We start from the raw sequence: 20880 nt of genomic DNA, 5'->3' as shown, positions 1-20880 counted from the left end.
CCACCTCATGTTCTGCACCAAATTAACCTGCACCCAATGAATATTTGAAAAGAAAATATAATTTACCTGATCAGTCCATCATTCAATATCAACTAGTCATTAATTACTGTTTGAAAAGTCAAATCACAGGTTTAAAGCACATTTATTACAACAATAGAACAATATAACAGTAGAAACATTACATGAAAACTATGTAAACGATTTACAACAGAATATAAAAAGAAAACTTAATATTACAACAATAGAACAATATAACAATAGAAACATTACATTACAATAGAAAACTATGTAAACTATTTACAACAGAATACAAAAAGAAAACTTAATATTTAAAACTTTTTTAGGAAAATTAATCTGAAATGAAAACAGTAAAGATAAAAAGTAAAGTAACGGTAAAGAGAAGGATCAACAGAGGAGGTGGAGGGCACTATTGCCAACTCTCTGCCAGCCATGCTGTTTTCTAAGCTAGAGGGGCCAGGGACTTTTCCAAGTTTGAGTTTTATTGTGAGAAACTCTGTCAGAATTCTGAATCAAGTCAGGAGAGTTCTGAGTCTGCCAGATGTTTCCGTACACAACTCCAACTTTTTTGGCTCCTTGGTCAGACAGAAACTACCAGGCCTGGAGTGAGAAGGGTCTGTCCTCAATCAACGACCTATACATAGATGGTAATTTTGCATCCTTTGACCTACTGAAGAGGAAGTTTGAGTTGCCCGGCACACACTGGTTTAGATACCTGCAAGTCAGAAATTATGTTCTATCCAGGATTCATGACTTTGTAGCACTTCCAGATGAGCATGCTTTTTTTGATGTTTTGCTGAGCCCTCCTCACTCCAAGCATCTCATTTCCAGATTTGTATGTCTGTTTTATAACTGCACCATAGCCTCTACTCAGAGGATTAGAGAAGCATGGCAGGGGGAACTTGGTATCGAGTTATCTGACATATGGGATAGGAGTCTGTCTATGATACAACTCTGCTCAGTTAATAGTAGACACCAGCTGATCCAATTTAAAGTCGCTCATCATCTTCACTATTCTAAGCATAAGTTGCATAGGATCTACCCTTCTGTTTCACCACTGTGCGATGTCAGAGGGCACGTTATCTCATGCCTTTTGGTTCTGTCCTTCACTAGCAGGATTCTGGGCCAGGATATTTCACTGGTACTCTAAGGCCTACGGAATAACCCTTCAGCCGGAGGCAGAACTCGCCATCTTTGGCTGCTCGGAGACCTCTCTGAACTTCCCTGCAGCTGTGCAACAGTCTCTGACACGGGGGACAACTGTCGCCAAAAGACTAATTCTGAAGGAATGGAAGTCTCCCTCTTCACCTTCATTTCAGTTGTGGTTAACGGACATGGTCTCTGTTATACAGATGGAGAGACTCAGGTTCCTGAGGACCAACTCTCTCAAAAAGTTCTCAGTCGTCTGGGACCCGTTTCTGGCTTATCTTGACGAGGTCAGGAGTGACGGGTGACTCGTGGACCCTTTACCTGGGGCCCCATGCACAGCATCTTCTAGAAGCATAAAGGCACTGTGTGTGGCTGGTAGTTCTATATTGTAACACTATGTGTATGTGTTTTTTTTTCCTTTTCTATTTCTTTTCTCTGTGTCTGAGCCTGTTTTTGTTTTCTTTCTTCGTGTGTTCTGTAAAATGTTAAAATGTAAAATAAAATTAAAAACAAAACAAAACAGAGGAGGTGGAGTAAGGGTGACTTGGGACGGGGTGGAGGGATGGATGAATGGGGAGGCAAGGAGGAGTGGAGGGGTTGTCCGTGTCCCAGTTCAGGGCTTCAGGGCAGGATGGAGACTGACCTTCAGCAGTTTGCTGCTGGCATATTTCTCCTTCACAGCCTGGAGGGAAATAGAAGGCATTATTAGGTCATGCTAAAAACAACATTGCATCTTATTGAGACTTGACTGTTTTAGCAACCAACTCACCGTGAACGTCAGTTCCCCCTCATTTGCAGTCTCAACATTCTTTGCAAGATGTTGGATGATTGGCTGGAGGTGGGCCTCATCATACATTGTGCATCCCTGTTGTGTAGGAGACTGCAACACAAGGGAGGAGAGAAGGAGAGAGAAATTCAATCAAGTGTTGGTTGATAGACCCTTTTCCCGGGGGCCATTTTGTGTCAGAAAGGCAGGGTAAACACAGGTGCAAGCAAAACACTAATGAGGGTTTCCAAATTCCACGAGTTTAGGTTGGAAACACTCATTACTGTTTTTCTTGCACCTGTGTTTACCCTGCCTTTTTGACACAAATAGGCCAATATATCGTCACCTTGCTAAACTAATGGCCTAAGTCATATTTTCAAGTTTTTCAGGAGACACAAAAAACTGAACCAAATAGAGAGTATATGATATTCCTTAATCATTTTACACAAAAAGGTTATGACAATATATGACTATTAACATACAAATAACGCTGTATGTCAAATCATGTTGCATAAGTGGATTAAATGACTTAGGCCAATTTATGAACATGCCGTTGCATCTTAGGCAATTTTAAAGCTGACTTAGGCAAAACACTGCACATCTTTTATTCCCACTTCTGTGACCACAAACAGTTTAAAACGCTAGTGGAGCACATAGATAGAGACTCAGGAGACAGAGGGCAGTTTGACTTTCATTTAATAAAGCAAACTCATCTTTACTGGGTCACTCTTAACAAATTGTAATTTAAACCAATGTCTTACTCATAATCCTCACAATGAAGGTTAATCGAGAGCTTGAGGCTTTTCTGACCACATCTGAGGTGCATGTGGTCAACCCACTATGAGCAGTTCATGTACGTGTAAAACTTGTGTCATTTCCTTTTGCCAGTAGGTGGCGCTGTAACTATCACTGAATATTGATCTGCAGATATCTTCAGGCATGGACACTTTATGCACGACAAGTTTGGAGCAGATAGGACAACGTTCAGTTGAGTTACAATCAACTTCATGTGTTGCCAGTAGGGGGCGCTCTGCCTATAATGCTATATTGGCATGTACATGTGTGAAGTCTGGAATGCTCATCAAACATGTGAAGTTCGTTGCGGGTGTGACCATGTACGGCCTAGTTACAAACCGCTTTCTGTGTGGCCAGTAGGGGGCGCTCTGCCTCTAACTCCAAATGGTCATCTAGATGTCTTCAGGCTGGGATGCTCATCAAACATGTTAAGTTTGGTGCACGTGTGAGCATGTAGGGCCAAGTTACAAAGCACTTTCTGTGTTGCCAGTAGGGGGCGCTATGACTATAAATGGATATTGACATCTAGATGTGTTCAGGCATGTACAGTTATCATGCATGACAAGTTTGGAGCAGATTGGACAATCTACAATGAAGTTACTCCAACTTCCTGTGTGACGGCGAAACATCAACATTCGCCATGGCGCCACGCCCACGCCGGTCAATGAGCACTCATAATCATCACAATGAAGCTGCATTGGGTGGTAAAGGATTTTCTGACCACATCCGAGGTGGATGTGTTCAACCCACTCTGAGCAGTTCATAGAGTGGAGATTATCTCTCAACAATTGACAGTTGCAGATATCATGCATGTCATTCCATTAAGTAAACATCCATTTCAAATTGGGATTTTATATAAATTTTATATCAATCAACATATATAAAAGGAATTTCCGCACACTTGAATCTGTACAGATTTCACATTTATTATGATAAGATTTCGGTCGACAAGACCTTCATCAGAGCATACAGATCACAAATGACAGGCAGGTTAAGACTCCTGCTCTGGTCATCAGCAGTATGCCGAACACCTGTGCACACTCAGGTAGAAGCAACACCTTCTGGGAATTGTAGTTTTTGGTGTTTGTAGTTCTCAGGCTGTGAGTCCCATTGAAAGGGACCTACCAGACTAACTGAAAAAACACAGGGGCGTCAGTGCTGTATGAGATAGAATATCCCCCCTAAGGGGATTTGTTTCCAACAGGAGTCATGACATTGGTGGTGATCTGGGGAGGTGGTGGGGTGAAGCTTTTGCTCTGGAGATGCTGGATGAATGCGGGATGCTGGCACGAGGTGAGTGATGACTGCACAAGTGTGATTTAAGCTGTGGTGATGGGGCTTTATATAGTACCAGGAGAAGGGAATTTATGATGTCATAACTGATGTCATTTATGATGTCATAACTGATGTCATTTGGGAGAAGGGCATTTATGATGTCATAACTGATGTCATTTGGGCAACTGACGTCATAGAGAAGGTGACGTCGGAGATGGTGACGTCATTTAGTGATGTCATTTGGGCTGAGGGGTATGACAGCATGGGGTGTCTACCTATGCCTTTTTGGTCTTCCATGATTGAAATTCAGTCTAAGACTACACTAAAGATGAACATTTAGCTGTACAAGAGCTTTCAAAAGACTCTGAGATTGTTATTAAGCCTGCGGACAAGGGGGGCACCATCGTCATCCAGAATATGTCAGACTATAAAGAAGAAGCCTACAGACAATTGAATGATGACCTTTTTTACAGGAAACTGAGAGCCAACCCCACCCTTGATTTCCAAAAGAAGATCTCTGATGTCACATGCCGTGCTCTTGAGCTGAAGTGTTGCCACATTTTTTTTTTTAATTTCATTTGAGTTAAATTCAGATTATTGAAACTGGATTAGCCTGACCAGTTTTACTTGTTTAACAAGCTGAAGCATATGCTCTGCCTGTAATTCAAGAGAATTCTGCCTTTTCATTTCATATTTAATTTTAGTTCAATTGAGATGATTGAAACTGGATTAGCATGGCCCCAGTTTAATTAAAAGTTATGACCAGTTTAACTAAAAAGTAGGGATGCACGATATATCGGCAATCATATCGGTATCGGCCGATGTTGGTCATTTTTTAACATATCGGTATCGGTCAGATGTTGCAATGTTAATATCGGTTATCATTATCAGCCAAATTCTTCACATTGATATGAAATAATGCAGTAAATCTATGATTTATGGGCTTTTCCAAAGGCTTTACAAATAAAGAAATGCATAACTTTTTCAAATTCAGTGTTAACATGTGTTTTTCAGTATGTACAAAATGTGATGATCATAAAAATGTGGTTTTATACAGATCATATCGACATCGGTAAATATCGGTTATCGGCCATAACAGCAATGTTAATATCGGTTATCGGCATCGGCCAAAATTTTCATATCGGTGCATGATGTGACGCTCCTCTTGCTTATGAGAGAGGGGCGTCAGTGCTGTATGAGATAGGACATCCCCCCTAAGGGGATTTGTTTCCAACAGGAGTCATGACATTGGTGGTGATCTGGGGAGGTGGTGGGATGAAGCTTTTTGCTCTGGAGATGCTGGATGAATGCGTGATGCTGACACAAGGTGAGTGATGACTGCACAAGTGTGATTTAAGCTGTGGTGATGGGGGCTTTATATAGTACCAGGAGAAGGGCATTTATGATGTCATAACTGATGTCATTTATGATGTCATAACTGATGTCATTTGGGAGAAGGGCATTTATGATGTCATAACTGATGTCATTTATGATGTCATTTATGATGTCATTTGGGACGTCATGGAGAAGGTGACGTCGGAGATGGTGACGTCATTTAGTGACGTCATTTGGGCTGAGGGTTATGACAGCATGGGGTGCTCTATTAATGCCTTATTTGGTCTTCCATGATTGAACTACAGTCTGCGACTACACTTCAATCATGAGAGACTCGTAATATGATTTTAACAAACTTTATTGAATCAGAATAGACGGTTTGAGTATGGCGTATGACTCCATGATGTGACGCTCCTCTTGCTTATGAGAGAGGGGCGTCAGTGCTGTATGAGATAGGACATCCCCCAAAGGAATTTAAAGTTATTTCAGGAACTGGGAGAGTGAAAACGGGGGTCATGGAGCTCGCCTGGGGTATGCTTTAGTCAGGTCGTGGGCTGACGGGGGGAGAATTTAGGCATGTCGGGAGATGAGGGGCTGACCGGGGTTTTTTAAGGCAAAGCGGGGTTGCAAGGGCGTGGATGTGGATAGCCCGGGCATGGGCGCATTGATGAGGAAAAGGAGAGTTTGATCACCACCAACGAAGTGCTTGTTGCCTCTTTAGTCATGGAAGGAGGGATCTTTGGGCTGATAATATGGTGTCTTGCTCTGGTCGAATGAAAGATGCATAGGCGGATGAGGACCAGCGCCCCAGTTGTTGAAGGGAGGCGGAGGACGCCCCCTGCATGGCTGCTGATGTGGCTGCTCCGATCCTGAAGGAGTGACTGGAATAGTTCTCTGCAGGGATGTTGCATTTCTGGAGTGTGGTCTTGAAGTGAAGGATGAACCAGGATCCTGTCATGTGATGATGGGGAGAGATGAGGAAAACGGGGCCAAGGGCTGATTGAGGTTTATGCAAATGCCGGAATGATGGGTTATGCAGATTGTCGGGACATTGGCTGACTTGTCAGGACGTGGGCTGACTGAAGTTTAAGCAGGATGCAGGGATAATGGGTTGAGCAAGTTGTCAGGATGTGGACTGACTTCTCGGGACGTGGGCTGACAGGTTTAAGCAGAATGCAGAGATAATGGGTTGAGCAAATTGTCAGGACGGGGGCTGACTTGTCAGGACATGGGCTGACTGATGTTTAAGCAGAATGCAGGGATGATGGGTTGAGCAAATTGTCAGGACGTGGGCTGACTGAGGTTAAGCAATGGCAAGGACACTTATGGGGTTATATGCAAATTGCCCGGGCATGGGCACCAAACGGGGATTGGGAGAGAGGACTTGTTTAAAAACATATAGGCATGTAATTCAAGATAAGTCTGCCTTTTATTTAATATTTCATACAGTTCAAATAAGACTTTCTGAGCATGACCAGTTTGACTTGTTTAAATTTAAAAACATATAGGCCTGTAATTCAAGTCTGCCTTATTTCAATTGGTTTTTAGCCCTAGTTGCACTTCTGTTGCACTTTTTTGTTCATTTGAGGTTTATAACAGTGCATGAAGGCATTGTGTATTAACACTTTGAGTGCCACGGCCCTTGGGCAAAAGGTTGCTTGCTGTGCCACATAGGCCGCAATGCATTTTAAAACAGTCATATAATTTCTTTAATAATTACTATGTAAACACTGAACACGCACAAATAACGATGAGACTCTCTTCTATCACCTGCAAAAAAAAGTTTATTGATCCCATTTTCCGTTCTTTAGTTATGAGCCGGAGAAGATAGCTTGATTGAACGAAAAACAGACCTTTTTTTCTACGAGCTGAGATAATGAGCCTTTTGTGAAATTAAACATTTCAAGCACATCACTGACTCTGAAGCTAATTTTCTGATGTAGTCACACCTCAAAAATAATTTCCTTCAATAAAACAGTGAAGGCCAGGGAATTTTGTTTGGCAGAATAATATTTTTGAGCTGTAACCAGCAGCACTGGCCCCTGCGTGCGCTGCTGGTTACAGCTTCCTCCTGTGTCAAATGCCATGTAACCGACCCTTCCTCCTGTAATCCTGTCCTGCTGTCTGGGTCTGTCTGGGTGAATTGTTGTATGGTGCTCTGCGTGCCCCCCCCACCCCCCCCCAACTGCACACGCCTCCTCCTGGGTGTGTCTGGTGGCTCTCTACTGAGTTTGCTCTGCACAGTGAAGGGTCCGCGACATCCAGCATTTTTACAGCGTTCCGCGTGTTTGTCACGGGCTCCTATGCTTCCAGTTGAGAATAATAAGACAGATTATGCGGATGTGCTGTGGCAGCGTACACGGAGGTGCTCAGTTGTGACAGCGGATGCTGCTGCTGCGGGCACAGCTGAGCTGGCGTTGTGCTCGTTGTGCTTCATGCACGTCGATGCATACGGACGGATGCGATGCGATTTCCTCCTTTTCCCCAGCGACTTCTTCTGTGTGTTTGGCTCCTTTTTCTCTGATCAGGAGAGTGCTGTCGCCACCTAATGGGTTTGTAAAATAGGTTATCGACCTCCAATAGCTACAATATTGTTAGAGGCGACGTAAGAAGCTTAGATCGACACCCCCCTGTCAAAAAAACAATTTGGAGTTACTGACGCCATTTGGCGTCGCTGGCACTCTACGGTAAATTTCTAATGACGCCATATGGCGTCGCTGGCACTCAATGTGTTAAATTAATGCGCTATTTTTTGTGCAATAAATTTGAGTGGTTTAAAAAAAAATCTGAAATTTGGGTCGCGACTTCATGACAAGGAAAATAGTGGGTCCTGAGGCTACACCAGTTGAGAACCACTGTGCTAACGGATATGAACTTACCGGTAAGTCCCTGAAAAATAAAATCTGGTTTGTTAGTGTTACAGTACCTGTGGGGGGATCCAGTCTCCGTGTCCCGGGTCTCCTGTCAGCAGCTTCCAGTCCCCAACTCTGATGGCAGCCTGGACCGACGTTGCGTGTCCCATACCGGCTGGCAGAAGTGTCATGCCCATTGAATTGCCCCCTCAGATTTTTGAGAGGATTTTTTTTTTATAAACATAGGCTATAATATTATAGGCTGTGTGTGGTAGTTGAAACATAGTTTCAAGTTGACGTTTATTTATGTTTGTAGTTAAAACAAAAACATAAATAGTGTATGGGCTACATACAGTACAACACAAAAGGCTGTTATTTACCCTTTGTCGCCACCTGGTGAGTAAATATATATGTAACTAAAACCATTAAAATTAAAACTTTTCTTTCCATGTATCTACCAGTCCTTGGCACAAAAAAGGTTGGGAACCCCTGCTCTAGAGGACACTAGATGAGACTAATGGAAGAGAAAAGATTTCTACCTTCTGAAAAGGCAATACCAGCCAAAATATACATTGTGTTACATTGCTTTGAAATGTGTGGTCTCCCTTTTTTGTCAAGTCCATTGAGCCTGGGCAGTGGCAATGTACTTACGGCGGGTTCACACACACGCCTAGAGCGACGCTTAAAGCAACGCCTAAGCAACGCCTAAAATTTAGGCGTCCTTGTTAACAGACGAGAGCGTTCACACATACCGCTGCCACGCTGTGCTGAAGCCACGCTCGCGCTGTGCCTACGCTGCGCTGCATTTATCGTTTAGGCGTCTGTTCTATTTTTCAGCTCTAGGCGCGCTGAACTGTCAAGCTGGCTGTTGTTTCTGGTGGACTTAAGCCATATTTTCTACCGAGTTTGCCCAAAAGGGAGGGTGGAGCGCGAATTAACGAGTGCATAGTAGGAAAGCTGTCCTTCATGTGTTCCTCTATTAACGTCTTTTCTATCAGATGTATATATACCCCCCCTGTCTCAATGCATATATCACTCATGGTGTTGATGACTCATAGTCACATGATTACCCGAGGGACGGGCCAAGAAATAGACAGACATCCTCACTTGCACATTACAATAAAAAAGAGGACTCACCCATGCTATAAATCAGATCTGAAAAGTGTAAAAAAACCGCTGCTCATGTGTTCAGCGTAGCGCAGAGCGTGGCGTCCTGTGTGAACGAAAATAGGCGCCAGGCGTGCATGAAGCAATGCCTATATGCGTAGGCATAGGCGTAGGCATAGGCGTAGGCATAGGCGTAGGCGTGTGTGTGAACCGGCCGTTAGTCTGATTATGGATCTTTCCAGGAGGCTGAGCTGTTTGGAAAATAGCCTGGTTACACCTGCTCAGTCTGTTAATTTAAAATGGGATATTCCTCTAAATCTGGCTTCCAACCCCCCAAAAAAAATTTGCAGCCAAAAATATACCAGAGTTCGCCCCCTCGGGTTGTTGGCTTGCATGACACCCCTGCTGGCTGGGACATCTGGAGCTGGACCTGGGGCGTGGGCTGGGATCTGGCTTTAGGCTGGGGCCTAAAGGCGGCCTTCCTGACTGTAACAAGTCTCGGTGTTGAGATATGCTCCACCTGGACTTGGACTTTAATGTTGACTGGATCTGAGCTCGGCATTTGGGCCGGGCCCGTCCCGTCAGCGACAGGTTCCCACTGGACCGGGACTTGAAACGTGGCTTGTACTGGGACAGAGGCTGGCGCTGAGAGTAGACCTGGGCCTTGGACGTGGGCTTGGACTTCGGGAGGGGTTTGAGCTTGTGTTTGGGAAAGGACCTAGATTTGGGCTTGGGTTTGGGAAGGTACTGAAAGGTCTGGGGTTTCTTGGTGGTCTTTGACTTGGACCCCAACTTCTTCTGCTTCTGTTTCTCCTTCTGGGCCTTCCTCTTGGGCTTCTTGTAAGCCGAATCTGAGCCTCTTGTTATGGAAACTGCTGAGACAAGGGGGGAAATATGGGGGGGCCCACAACCAATACGTATGTATTAGCCATTGACTGTAAATAGGTATTAGCCTGTGATTCTTCCTGGTAAGCAAGGACCCAGGAGTCCAGTTGTAATGACAAGAGCTGCTCAGTGCTCACCCAGCATCACTGTTGGGTCTGTTGAAGTTGACAACAGCATACTGGACCTCCTCCTGTCTCTGGGGCTGAGCTGATTGGACGGCAGAGTAGAGAGGAACCTCATCCTGTCTCTGGGCCTGAGCTGATTGGACGATGGAGTAGAGAGGAACTTCCTTGTTCTTAGAAAAGCGGACGCTGCTGTAGTGAAGCTTAGGCTGCTCTGCTGCTTTATTAACTGTTTTTTTTAAGCATTGCTTACCAAATCAACAATGAATTTGTTTTGCTAACAAGTCGCCGTGCTATTAAAACCGTGCTACTAAAGTGCAGCCATAGAACTACACTGTATTAAAAACCATTAAAAAGCCCGGCACAGAGCCATGAGACAAAGTCATCTCTAGATCGTTCCTGTTCATCAAAATTAGAACCTTCTTGGTCACCTCCAGAGAGTCTCCGGTGTAGGTCTGGTACATCCTATCCACTGTGTCCTCCCTCTTTGCTTCCTCCAACAGGTGCTTTTTGATGGCTGGGAAATGTCCGAGGCAGCCAGGCTGCTGCAGCCACCACTTGAACTTCCTGAACTCTTCGTCTCCCAAATCATACAGCACTTCCAAGAGCTTCCGTTTAACCCTCGCCATCGCTGCTTCCTGGTAAACAACAGTAAATAGTGAAATCCAAGAACAATTAAACAACAACAAAACTATTTGCACTTAGTAAAAAAAAAATCTCCCCATACATAATTAGCAGTAGTTACAACAGTGTAACTACACAGTCTAAGTCAGGGTTAGGGTTAGGGTTAGTCTACAAAGTCTGCAAAGACAATGTATTTTCAGGATAAAAAGGTGCGTGTGATGGTCACAATACCTTCTGCTCGTCTGGTCCTGGTGACCTGGAACCTCTCTCTCCAGGAGACACCAGGTGATCTGTCTCTCCAGAAGACACCAGGGGACCACCAGGTGTTCCATTGGGTCCCTGAAGTTCATTTGATCTGACATCTCCAGGAGACCGCAGGAGAGAGAGCTCTCCAAGTGTGCCTCCCTCTACCTGCACAGACAGCCAGCAGGAGAAGCAGAACAACTATTTACTTCACTATAAGTAGAAAAGAGCTTTATTCCAACATGGTATTTCCACTGTTTGGAAAGAGTGCCCTCAAGTTGTCAACATACAAAGTGATTGATAATGTATTCAAACAACTCCTGAAGTTTGCAGACGACACAACCGTCATCGGCCTCATCCGAGACGTCAACGAGTCTGCATACAGACGGGAGGGCCTCATCCGATGACCGCTTTTTTTTCTTTCTTTTTCTTAAAGAGAAATAGCCCCGGCCCTCAGATCTATTCATCTGTCATTCATGCTTTAAAGCCCTCAAAAATAAAATGATATGATATAGTTAATCAGAAATGCAACAATTTGCTTCCTCTCTGTGTGCAAGTAACCTAAATAGAAGCATCACAGTGTTCACATTTTGCATTGGGGCTAGACTTTGGGGACAGTTCTATTGAAGTGAATGGGGCAGGCATGGAAGGTCCCACTATAAACCATCATACAGTATTTGTGTTGTTTCACCTTTCAGTGAAAACTGCTTCCAGATTACAAAATCCAAAAACTGTGATGTGATGTGATGTGATGTGATGTGATGTGATGTGATGTGATGTGAGTCACGTGAGTGATGTCTTTTACTTCTTTATAGGTTCCTTCTCTGTTTGTCAGTCAAGGCTAATGGTGAAGTTTAACAATTCATGAATTTACAATGGGGACTATCTGGAACTCTCTCAAGGACCCCTGGTGGTCCCCAGACCCCACTTTGAGAACCACTGATCTAGTTTTTCAGTATTCATCTCAAATTGCTTGAAATCTGTACAATTACCTGTGTGATGGGGCTCTAGGGCCAGGGTGATGATGGGTAGAGAACATAGAATATGAATATATATATATATATATAATATATTACATTACATTTTATAATTTCGGATGATCCTCTTATCCAGAACAATATAAAATGATTGCAACTAGGCTTTTGAACGCTGATTCTCAATACCAATATATTTATGAGAAAGTTACTCGTGCACATCCAAAGGGATGTGCAGCAGGTCACAGCAAGATAAATCCAATATACTAAATATACAGTATATACCAATATACCAATATACTAATATAGCCTACCTTTAATAATACCAATTGGTATTTTATATCGTTGGGAAGCCTGATTAGTCACCTTTACAACCAGGTACAACTTGTACGGATCGTGCATTTGTGGAATGAGCAACACAGCTAACCGTGTGGGTAGAGCCCCAACTAAATGTGCCAAAATCCCCTGCAATATTCTTCTGTTGGTATTCACTCTTGTTTTGAGCTTCAAGTGCTGGCAGGTGTGTGCCAGTCACAGGTGTGTGATTCCGCCGTAATTCATAGATTTATTTATTCGCAGATAGACCGCCGACACTGACAGGAGACGGGGATACGCCCACAGGTGAATCCCCGCCGCTAACTGGTTCAGCGCCCTCGACCGCACACCGCCCTGTTTGTTCAGGTGGGTGATCACCGCCATGTTGTCCGAGCGAATCAGCACATGGCGTCCATGTATGATCCGCTGGAAGTGAAGCAGAGGCAGGCGAATCGCCTCCAGCTCTAGCACGTTTATGTGGCGAAGCTCCTGAGCCTCCCACCGGCCGTTTGCCGACAAATGCCCGCACACCGCACCCCAACCCCAGAGGGAGGCATCGGTGCGAATCACTAACCTGAGCGGGACCGGACCCAATCGAGTGCCCCTCGAGAGGTAACGGGGGTCTGCCCATATGACCAACGCCTGGCGGGCCTGACCTGTCATAGGAACCCTGCGATGACGGTCCCTGGCCGGATCCATGCGTAGCCCAAGGAACCAGATCTGGAACGGACGCATGTGTAGCCTCCCCAGAGGGAGCACATGCAGTGCCGAGGCCATCAGGCCCAACATGACTGTGCACTGATGTACTGACACCGAGGAGTAAAGACTTAATGTCCTCGCTGTCCGCACCGTGCGAGCCTGTCGCTCCGGTGAAAGGCGGGCTCGCATGGCCCTGGAGTTCAACTCGAGCCCCAGGAAGGTAGCCATCTGCTCTGGGGCGAGGCAGCTCTTTTTCCAGTTCACCAAGAACCCCAAGGTTTGTAGGTGATTGGTCACCACCCTGGTATGTTTCGTGGCACCAGCCCTCGAGTCTGCCACAATAAGAGCGTCGTCGAGATAAAGGAACATGCGAATCCCCCTCGCGCGGAGGGGGGCCAAGGCCGTCTCCACGCATGCCGTGAAGGTTCGCGGGCTCAAAGACATGCCGAAAGGCAAGACACAGAACTCGTAAGCCTTCCCTAGGAAGGAGAACCTCAGGTATTTCCTCTGCCTCTTGACCACGTGGACATGGAAGAATGCATCTTTCAGGTCCACGGAAGTAAAGAAGTCCCCCTGTCTCAACGCGTTGAACAGGTGGGAAAAGGAGAGCATTCGGAACGGGAGCTTCCTCAGCGTCTTGTTGAGACGCCGAAGGTCCAGAATTGGACGCATGGAGCCGTCCTTTTTGGGCACGACAAAGTACCTGTGGTAGAAACCCGAGCGCACCTCCGCCTCGGGAACCGAGCAGATCGCCCCTTTGGCGAGGAGCGAAATAACCTCCTTGTGGAGTATGTCCATGGACTCCCCTTCCATGACTGTATCGTGGGTCCCGTCGAACCTGGGCGGGGGCCTGGCAAATTGCAGGGCGTATCCCTTCTGGAGGGTACGCCGCAACCAAGGGGACGGGGAACACAGACGTTCCCAGGCATCGAGCCTGCTGGACAGAGATGGTCTCTTGAGGCCAAAGGGGGCGGAGCCCGCCCCCTTGGCCATGAGTAAATTGTTGGGTACCGGGTTCTGGCCCGGTATCTTGGTTGGGGAAGAAAATGGGGGGGGCAGGACAGAAAAGGCTATGCCCCCCTGCCGGTTCTTTACGCGGGCTCCGCCTACTGACGTGCCCTGTGAGCGTGTTGAACCGGCGAAACCCCCCCGCCGTGCGGCTTTCGCAGGCTGGGGGGACCAAGGAGGCAAAGCTCTCTTTCGACCGCCGCGCGCGGACTTGTCTGCTCGTGTGGTCCCCCGGAGAGCTCCCGACCAACAATGTGCGCCTGGCGCCAGTGCTGGTGGGCTTGTCCTGGGGGCCTCTTGACGGTGGGTATGAGACCCTGGGAGAGCTCCCGACCGAACTCGGGCCGTGGGCACCGAGGACGGTGGGCTTGTCCCTATAGCTACAAACCGAAGGCTGGCCCTGAAGCCAAGCCCTGGCGAGCTGCCGTCCCCGCCGGGCGTAAGGCACCGGTGAGTGACAGTTTGGGTAGGCCCTTGCTGAGTCCCGGCCCGAAGTTGAGCGCTGAGCTCCAACGACGGTGGGCTCATAGCCCCCCCCCCCCCTTCCCCCGGGAGGAGACTAAGTGTGGGACTGGTCACCGGCTCCCCGGGCCCTGGCCTGCCGTGGGACCCAGGAGGAGCCCACTGCGGCTGGGTGGGGCGCATCCATCAGAGGTGCCCTAGGTGGTGCCCGTACCCGTGGGCGTGGGGCGGTACGCGGTGCTGGAGGCCCCGGAGGGCGACTCTGTGAGCGTGATTGCACCTGGAACCGGCGGTCCTCCCCTTTGCGCCTAGGCTTGAGGGTACTGACCGCCACGGAGTCCCGCTGCCGCTTCTCTAACCGCTGCGCCTCCACGGAAGGACAGAACAGTCCCTCCGGAGAGATCTGGACGCCTAGCAGCCTCCTCTTATCCTGCTCCAGGAGCTGGGTGAGGTTCAGCCACAGGTGACGGTGAGTCATAACGGAGAAGGCCATGACCTTCCTGCTATTCTGCGCTAAGCAGTCGACCATACGCAGGGCGTAGTCCGTGGCCATCCTGAGCTCTGTAAATAGCTCGGGGGCGGGGTCACCCTGTATCTCCCGCAAGAGTACCGCCTGGTAGCCCTGCAGGATAGCCAGGTTATTGGACATGGCGGCGGACTGGCCCGCCGCCAAGTACGACCTCTCAGCCAGCTTGGCTGTAAGCTGGCAAGCCCTTGAAGGCAAGGTGGGCCTCGCGGGGTTGGGGGCCAGGTGTCTGGCCACCATTTCCTCGAGGGGAGGCATCGCGGTGAACGCAAGCTTATCCCCCCCTTCTAAAGCTGACCAAGGAGCCATGCCCCCACAGAGCGGCTTGGCCTCCTGAGGCTTGTCCCATCCCATCTTCACCGCGCGAACCACGTCTATACAGACGGGTAAGAGGGGCTTCGGGCGGGGCGCCTGTGGTGCCTGGCGCGGCTGGAAGTAACACCCCAGCAGCACTGACTCGGGGGGCGGGGGTGGTTCGGCCCGAGCGATGCCGAGCTTCGCTGCGGCCCTAGCCATCACCCCTTGAAACTGCCTCTGGTAGGGCTCATTGACGCTCGTCTCCGAGCGGGCCCCTGCCAGAGAGGTGACAGTGGTTGCACCGTCCCAGTCCTCCCCGCCTGACATCTCCTCTTGGGGGGTGTCTAGGGGGGGGGGGGGCGACTATGGGGTCGTAAGGGAAGAGCCCACCCCGTTCTAACACGGGATCGATGGGCTCATCCCCCCAACTCAGAACGGAGCTTCGCTGCGTCTGCTGCTCAGGTTGGACCGGAGAAACCTGCTCGTCAGGTAGCTCCCCTTCGACCGAGTGGTCTGACCCAGCGGTAGCGCCTCCCTCGGGAGGTGCATGGCTGAGGGCTGGTCCCACCTGGACAAAGAGCAAAGCTCTCTCGCGCAGGTCGCCCAGGGCGAAGCCTTTGCAGGTCTGACAGAAGTCAGCCTTCAGCAGGGCATCGGTAGCATGGTTGTGCCTGAGGCAAAACACACACTCCCTGTGACGGTCGAAACTCGCCACAGTAGCGTCACAGCTAACACAGGTTCTAACTGTCCCCCCCTTTCTCATGGTAGCCGATCGGTCCATGCGCGAGTTCAGCGAAGCTAACTCGCAACAAGCCTGCCGACTGAACCAGGAATTAGCGGGAGTGCACCGCGTAAGCTTTAACTTTTAACAGTAGCTTACGACGGTGAAGATAGCTGGGATGCTACAAGCTAGTCGAAGCTAACTGCACTAAGCAACTAGCTAACTAGTCTAGCGCCACTCCAGCCGGAGTAACGCGCGCGCTTTGACAACAAAGCCGGCGCCTAAAACACAAGCACACGGAAGCTAACCACACGGGTGCAAGCTAGGCTATCCGCAAGAACCCAGGCTAGCTAGCCTATTGTTCTAGTGCTACACTGTAAGCTAACAGCACGTATGCAACCTAGCCTAACAGTTTTGAGCGCGGACCTAAGTCAGCCCTCAACGATAACGCTGCCCCAGCCGGGGGAGCGAAGCACAGCTACTCGGCGGCAGCAATAACCCACTACACGGCGGTAGCAAGCACAACTACACGGCGGTAGCAATAAACAGTTAACTAAGGAAGATACTCTTAGCTTTAGATGACTTGTTCCGACGCCGCCGGTGGAGAGAACAGGATCGGGTCCCCGAAGCCTGCTTTTACCTCGTTCCACGCAAACCTCTTAAGGTGGGCTAATAAGACGGAACGAGCCTAGTAACTAAAGCTATGTGAGAGCCAACTCAGAGCTAACCGCGGAGCTTTCAAAAACACGTCTTCTCAGTGGCTGGAAGAAACGTAGAGTGACGGACCCTGGGGCTGACAGGACGTGACGTAGTCACGTGGGTGAGGTGGGTGGCCATGTCAGCCCCAGGGGGGCACCACGCCACCTAAAGGTGGGTGGTCAGGTTTTAATGAAAAGTAATTTTGGAGCAAAATGACAGTCTTCCATAGTGCTGCTATGCAGCGTTGTAGGCACTAGTGAGAGCTTGAGTTCGAAACGAAGTAAAACACAATACTAATTGGTATTATTAAAGGGGAGAAATAATCGACCGAAATAACGTTTCCCAACTTTTTTTGAGGAGTTTATATAAAAGACCAACTAGTCAGGAACAACGCACACTCCCAAACAAAGACGGTGACCAAACTTGTCAAAAAGACTTGATTTATTTAGGAACAACGCGTTTTGCAGATGTGCTGGACATGAATGAACCTGATGAAGCATGTCTGCGAAAAGCGTTGCTCTTAAAACCCTTGTACCCTACTAGTCCATCTGATGGATATTTCTTACATTCGCATGGTGGCCGTTTGGACATTTTTTGACTAAATGGTCTGAAATTAAGGCTAGGTATTTTTTTGGGGGGTATTTTACAAAAATCATCCCTATCTATCATCTTTCTACCATCCAAAGACCTTGTTTTGAAATTAGACCTAAATTTACCATTGGTCCATCAGATGGACCCATTAACTTACATTATAAACACTTTATTTTCACAAAAGTAATGGATTTTATTTTCTTCTGCTCTCATCCTGGACCAAATACCTTGACATTTGACCTTGAAAAGAGATTTGGGAGTTGGTTGAAAATTTGGGGGAGTTACATGGTCTCAAAGTCCATTGCATAGTTTTCCCATTGGTTTCAATGTTAATTTTGCATAAAAACAAAAAAACTAATTTTACTCCCAGCTAATTTTCCAAAAAATCATTATTTCCTTGATGTTACACATCTCAACTTGACTCAAGGGGTTAAAATTGTAGTTTCTACTGTGTTTGGCTATTTCCCCATATTCCCCCAGTTTTGGCATAGCAATCAATTCCATACAGTTTACATGAAATGTAAAAAAAACTGTTTCCTATGCCAAAGATGGGAAAATATTAGAAAACTGAATTTGACGTTCCACACTACTGATTTGAAGCCTTTAGACCACGATGGATGCTGGACTAAAGCTCATTTGTGTGTTTTGGGGGAAATGGCTGGTAGTCCAAAACATGCGCTTTTTTGATTTTTGGCTCAAAATATGAAAAATATTATTTTTACAAAAAAAATATGAAAACCCACTGATGATGTCACAATGTCTGTGAAATCATCAGTAATGTCATCAGTGACATCATTATTGACCAAAATCATCTTATGACATCACTGATGATGTCATAGGCTAGTGATGTCATAGGTTATGTGATTTGATTCTAAGATGGATCCTGCCAATCTTTGACACTAGGCATCTTGCAGTGGTGACTTTTGTAAAACACCCCAACCTGCCCTTAATATCAGACCCAAATCCAGTTTGCCTTTATGGGAAGGAAAATAATTCACTTTTTGTGTTTGTATGTCGTTTTTCATTGTACTGTACTTACTGTACACTGGCATTTGAGGGGTTAAAATTCTGAGTAAGTATGAAATGTTGATATGAGGTATTAGGGAGGAAGTTACCAATGAATTATAAACAATAAAAAATAAAAAAAATAAAAATGTATATTCATAAATGAATACATTATAAATATGACGGTCCATCAAATTGAGGATTTCAAATTGAGGTAAATTGAAGATTTCAATTGCAAATGTACATTTCTTGAAAAATTAAAGAGTGATCAGAATAAATGTTGCTGCCAATCTTTGACATATCCCAAGCCATGATAATCCCCCCAGGGGAAATCCAGTTTGACTTTATGGGAAGGGAAAAAATTATTTTTTCTGTACTTTTTTATTTTTACTGTACTTAGTGTACACTGGCATTTGAGGGGTTAAAATTCGAATAGGTATGAAATGGTGGTATGAGGTATTAGGGAAGTTACCAATGAATTATTAACAATCAAAAATTACAAAATTAAAATTAATATTGATAAATTAGTACAGTATTACTCTTAAGGTCCATCAGATGGACCAATGGTAATTTGAGGTTTTTGCATTATTGGGGTACAAGGGTTAAATAAATCAAGTCTTTTTGACAAGTTTGGTCACCGTCTATGTTTAAGAGTGTGCGGTCTACATATGGACTTGTTCCTGACTAGTTGGTCTTTTATATAGCACCAATATATTTATATTGAAGATGCAGACAGCCATTGTTTGGTACAGTGTCTTAGTATTGTAAGTCAATGTAGTTGTGGTCTTGGAGAAACCTCCATCATATCAGCAGTGGACGACATGCCGACAATTCATATTTAACTAGAACGACTGCACCGCAGATTTATGCCTCCGCCATTAGTTCATTCTTGAGTCCAAATCGCCATTTGAGGCAAATTGGAGGAAGTTCCGTCAAGGCGCTCCTGAGATGTTGCGTTACAGAGCTTGGAAATTTGGTGTGTGAGATCACAGTGACCTTGAACTTTGACCTTTGACCATCAAAATCTAATCAGTTCATCCTTGAGTCCAAGGCGATGTTTGAGGCACATTTGATGAAACTCCGTCAAGGCATTTCTGAGATATCACGTTAACAAGCTTGAAAATGGCGTTCGAGAGGTCACAGTGACCTTGACCTTTGACCACCAAAATCTAATCAGTTCATGCTTGAGTCCAAGTCAATGTTTGAGGCAAATTTGATTAACTCATTGGCTGCCAGCCATTTCTGGAAAATGGACGCTCCCAGTGCCAGCCCTTTCAGAGCGTTTTCAGTGATTTCTCAAGACCCACATACTGTAATATTGTGTGATATTACTATGTAAACACCGAACACGCCCAAAGAACGATGAGACTCTCTTGTATCATCAGCAAAAAAAAGTTTATTTATATTTTCCGTTCTTTAGTTATCAGCAGTAGAAGATAGGTTGGTTTCACCAAAAACAGATGTTTCAAACTAGAACGTGAGATAATGAGCCTTTTGTGAAATGAAGCATTTCAAGCACATCACTGACTCTGAAGCTAATATTTTCTGATGTAGTGACACCTCAAATATCTGAAGAGTAATTTCCTTCAATAAAACAGCAAAAACAAAGGAATTTTGATGGCAAAATAATATTTTTTAGCTGCAACCAGCAGCGCTGGCCCCTGCGTGCGCAGACCCTACACCTTCTTGCTGGTCTTGATTTACTGCTGGTGGGCATCAGGTATTCGTATTCTAGCTTGTGTTTGCCAATCTGTCCATTGAGCCTGCTGTCTGGGTCGGTGTTGTATGGTGCCCTGCGTGCCCCACCCCCCTCAACTGCAAACTCCTCCTCCGTGGGAGTGTCTCTGGTGGCTCTCTGCTGCACGAATTTTCTGCTGCACGTTTCAAAGTGCGCTGCACCCAGCGTATATTTTCACAGCGCTCCGCCGTTTTTGTGCGCCGGCTCCCAGCGCTTTCAGCTGAGAATAATTTAACTTTTCAGAAAGACGCTGGTGTCGGGTGCTCCTTTTCTGGCAACTAATCATATGGAGAAACTATCGCAACAGAGACAGAAAGGCTCAATTGTGGGAGCAGATTGGCTGCTGTTCACAGTTAACGTTACAGCATGCATCGGTTTCCGTTTCCCCACGGCTTCTTCTAATCTTTTTTCTCATCTTTCTCTAATCCGGAGAGCACTGTCGCCACCTAAAGGGTCCGTAAAATAGCTTATACACCTTCAAAATCCCCCATACTTTTACAGGAGATGCATCAGGCTTTGATCCACGTCCCACCGTCAAAAAACGCAATTGTCAATGGCACTCTACGTTACTATTTGAATTGACGTCTTTAGACGTCAATGGCACTCAATGAGTTAAATTCCGCCAAGACATTCCTCAGATATCACGTTAACAAGCTTGAAAATGGTGTTTGAGA

General features: G+C 46.3%; 2 protein-coding genes across 2 annotated transcripts in view; both read right to left on the bottom strand.

Moving 5' to 3' along the window:
* Nucleotides 1-258: 258 nt before the first annotated feature.
* Nucleotides 259-9966, bottom strand: LOC310799183 (G2/mitotic-specific cyclin-B2-like). The gene is made up of 3 exons (XM_083661750.1): nucleotides 8265-9966; nucleotides 1937-2047; nucleotides 259-1849 (listed from the first exon to the last, which is right to left on the bottom strand). The coding sequence occupies exons 1-3, from the start codon at nucleotides 8385-8387 to the stop codon at nucleotides 1781-1783; spliced, it is 303 nt and encodes a 100-aa protein (XP_083517876.1). The 5' UTR covers nucleotides 8388-9966; the 3' UTR covers nucleotides 259-1780.
* Nucleotides 9965-20880, bottom strand: part of LOC310799045 (uncharacterized protein) — a gene marked incomplete at its 5' end in the record, with an annotated part of 25842 nt that continues 14926 nt past the window's right edge. The window contains 3 exons of the mRNA XM_083661613.1: nucleotides 9965-10169; nucleotides 10320-10942; nucleotides 11160-11339. Coding sequence (XP_083517739.1) covers nucleotides 10634-10942; nucleotides 11160-11339 — 489 coding nt within the window. The 3' untranslated portion in view covers nucleotides 9965-10169; nucleotides 10320-10633. The remainder of the gene's footprint in view (nucleotides 10170-10319; nucleotides 10943-11159; nucleotides 11340-20880) is intronic.

The sequence above is a fragment of the Poromitra crassiceps genome, assembly GCF_964638095.1.
Source record: "Poromitra crassiceps genome assembly, chromosome: 27".
NCBI classification, from domain to species: domain Eukaryota; kingdom Metazoa; phylum Chordata; class Actinopteri; order Beryciformes; family Melamphaidae; genus Poromitra; species Poromitra crassiceps.
The sequence above is the reverse complement of the archived record's forward strand: the minus strand, read 5'-3'. Positions and strand labels throughout refer to the sequence as shown.

What these genes read in the sequence shown, in the direction of transcription:
- LOC310799183 (XM_083661750.1), bottom strand. Translation starts at nt 8,387, where the DNA reads ATGGGCATGACACTTCTGCCAGCCGGTATGGGACACGCAACGTCGGTC. An exon ending in GAGACTGGATCCCCCCACAG is followed by an intron (nt 2,048 to 8,264) that starts GTACTGTAACAC and finishes CTTGTGTTGCAG; the next exon opens with TCTCCTACACAACAGGGATG. An exon ending in AGGGGGAACTGACGTTCACG is followed by an intron (nt 1,850 to 1,936) that starts GTGAGTTGGTTG and finishes ATTTCCCTCCAG; the next exon opens with GCTGTGAAGGAGAAATATGC.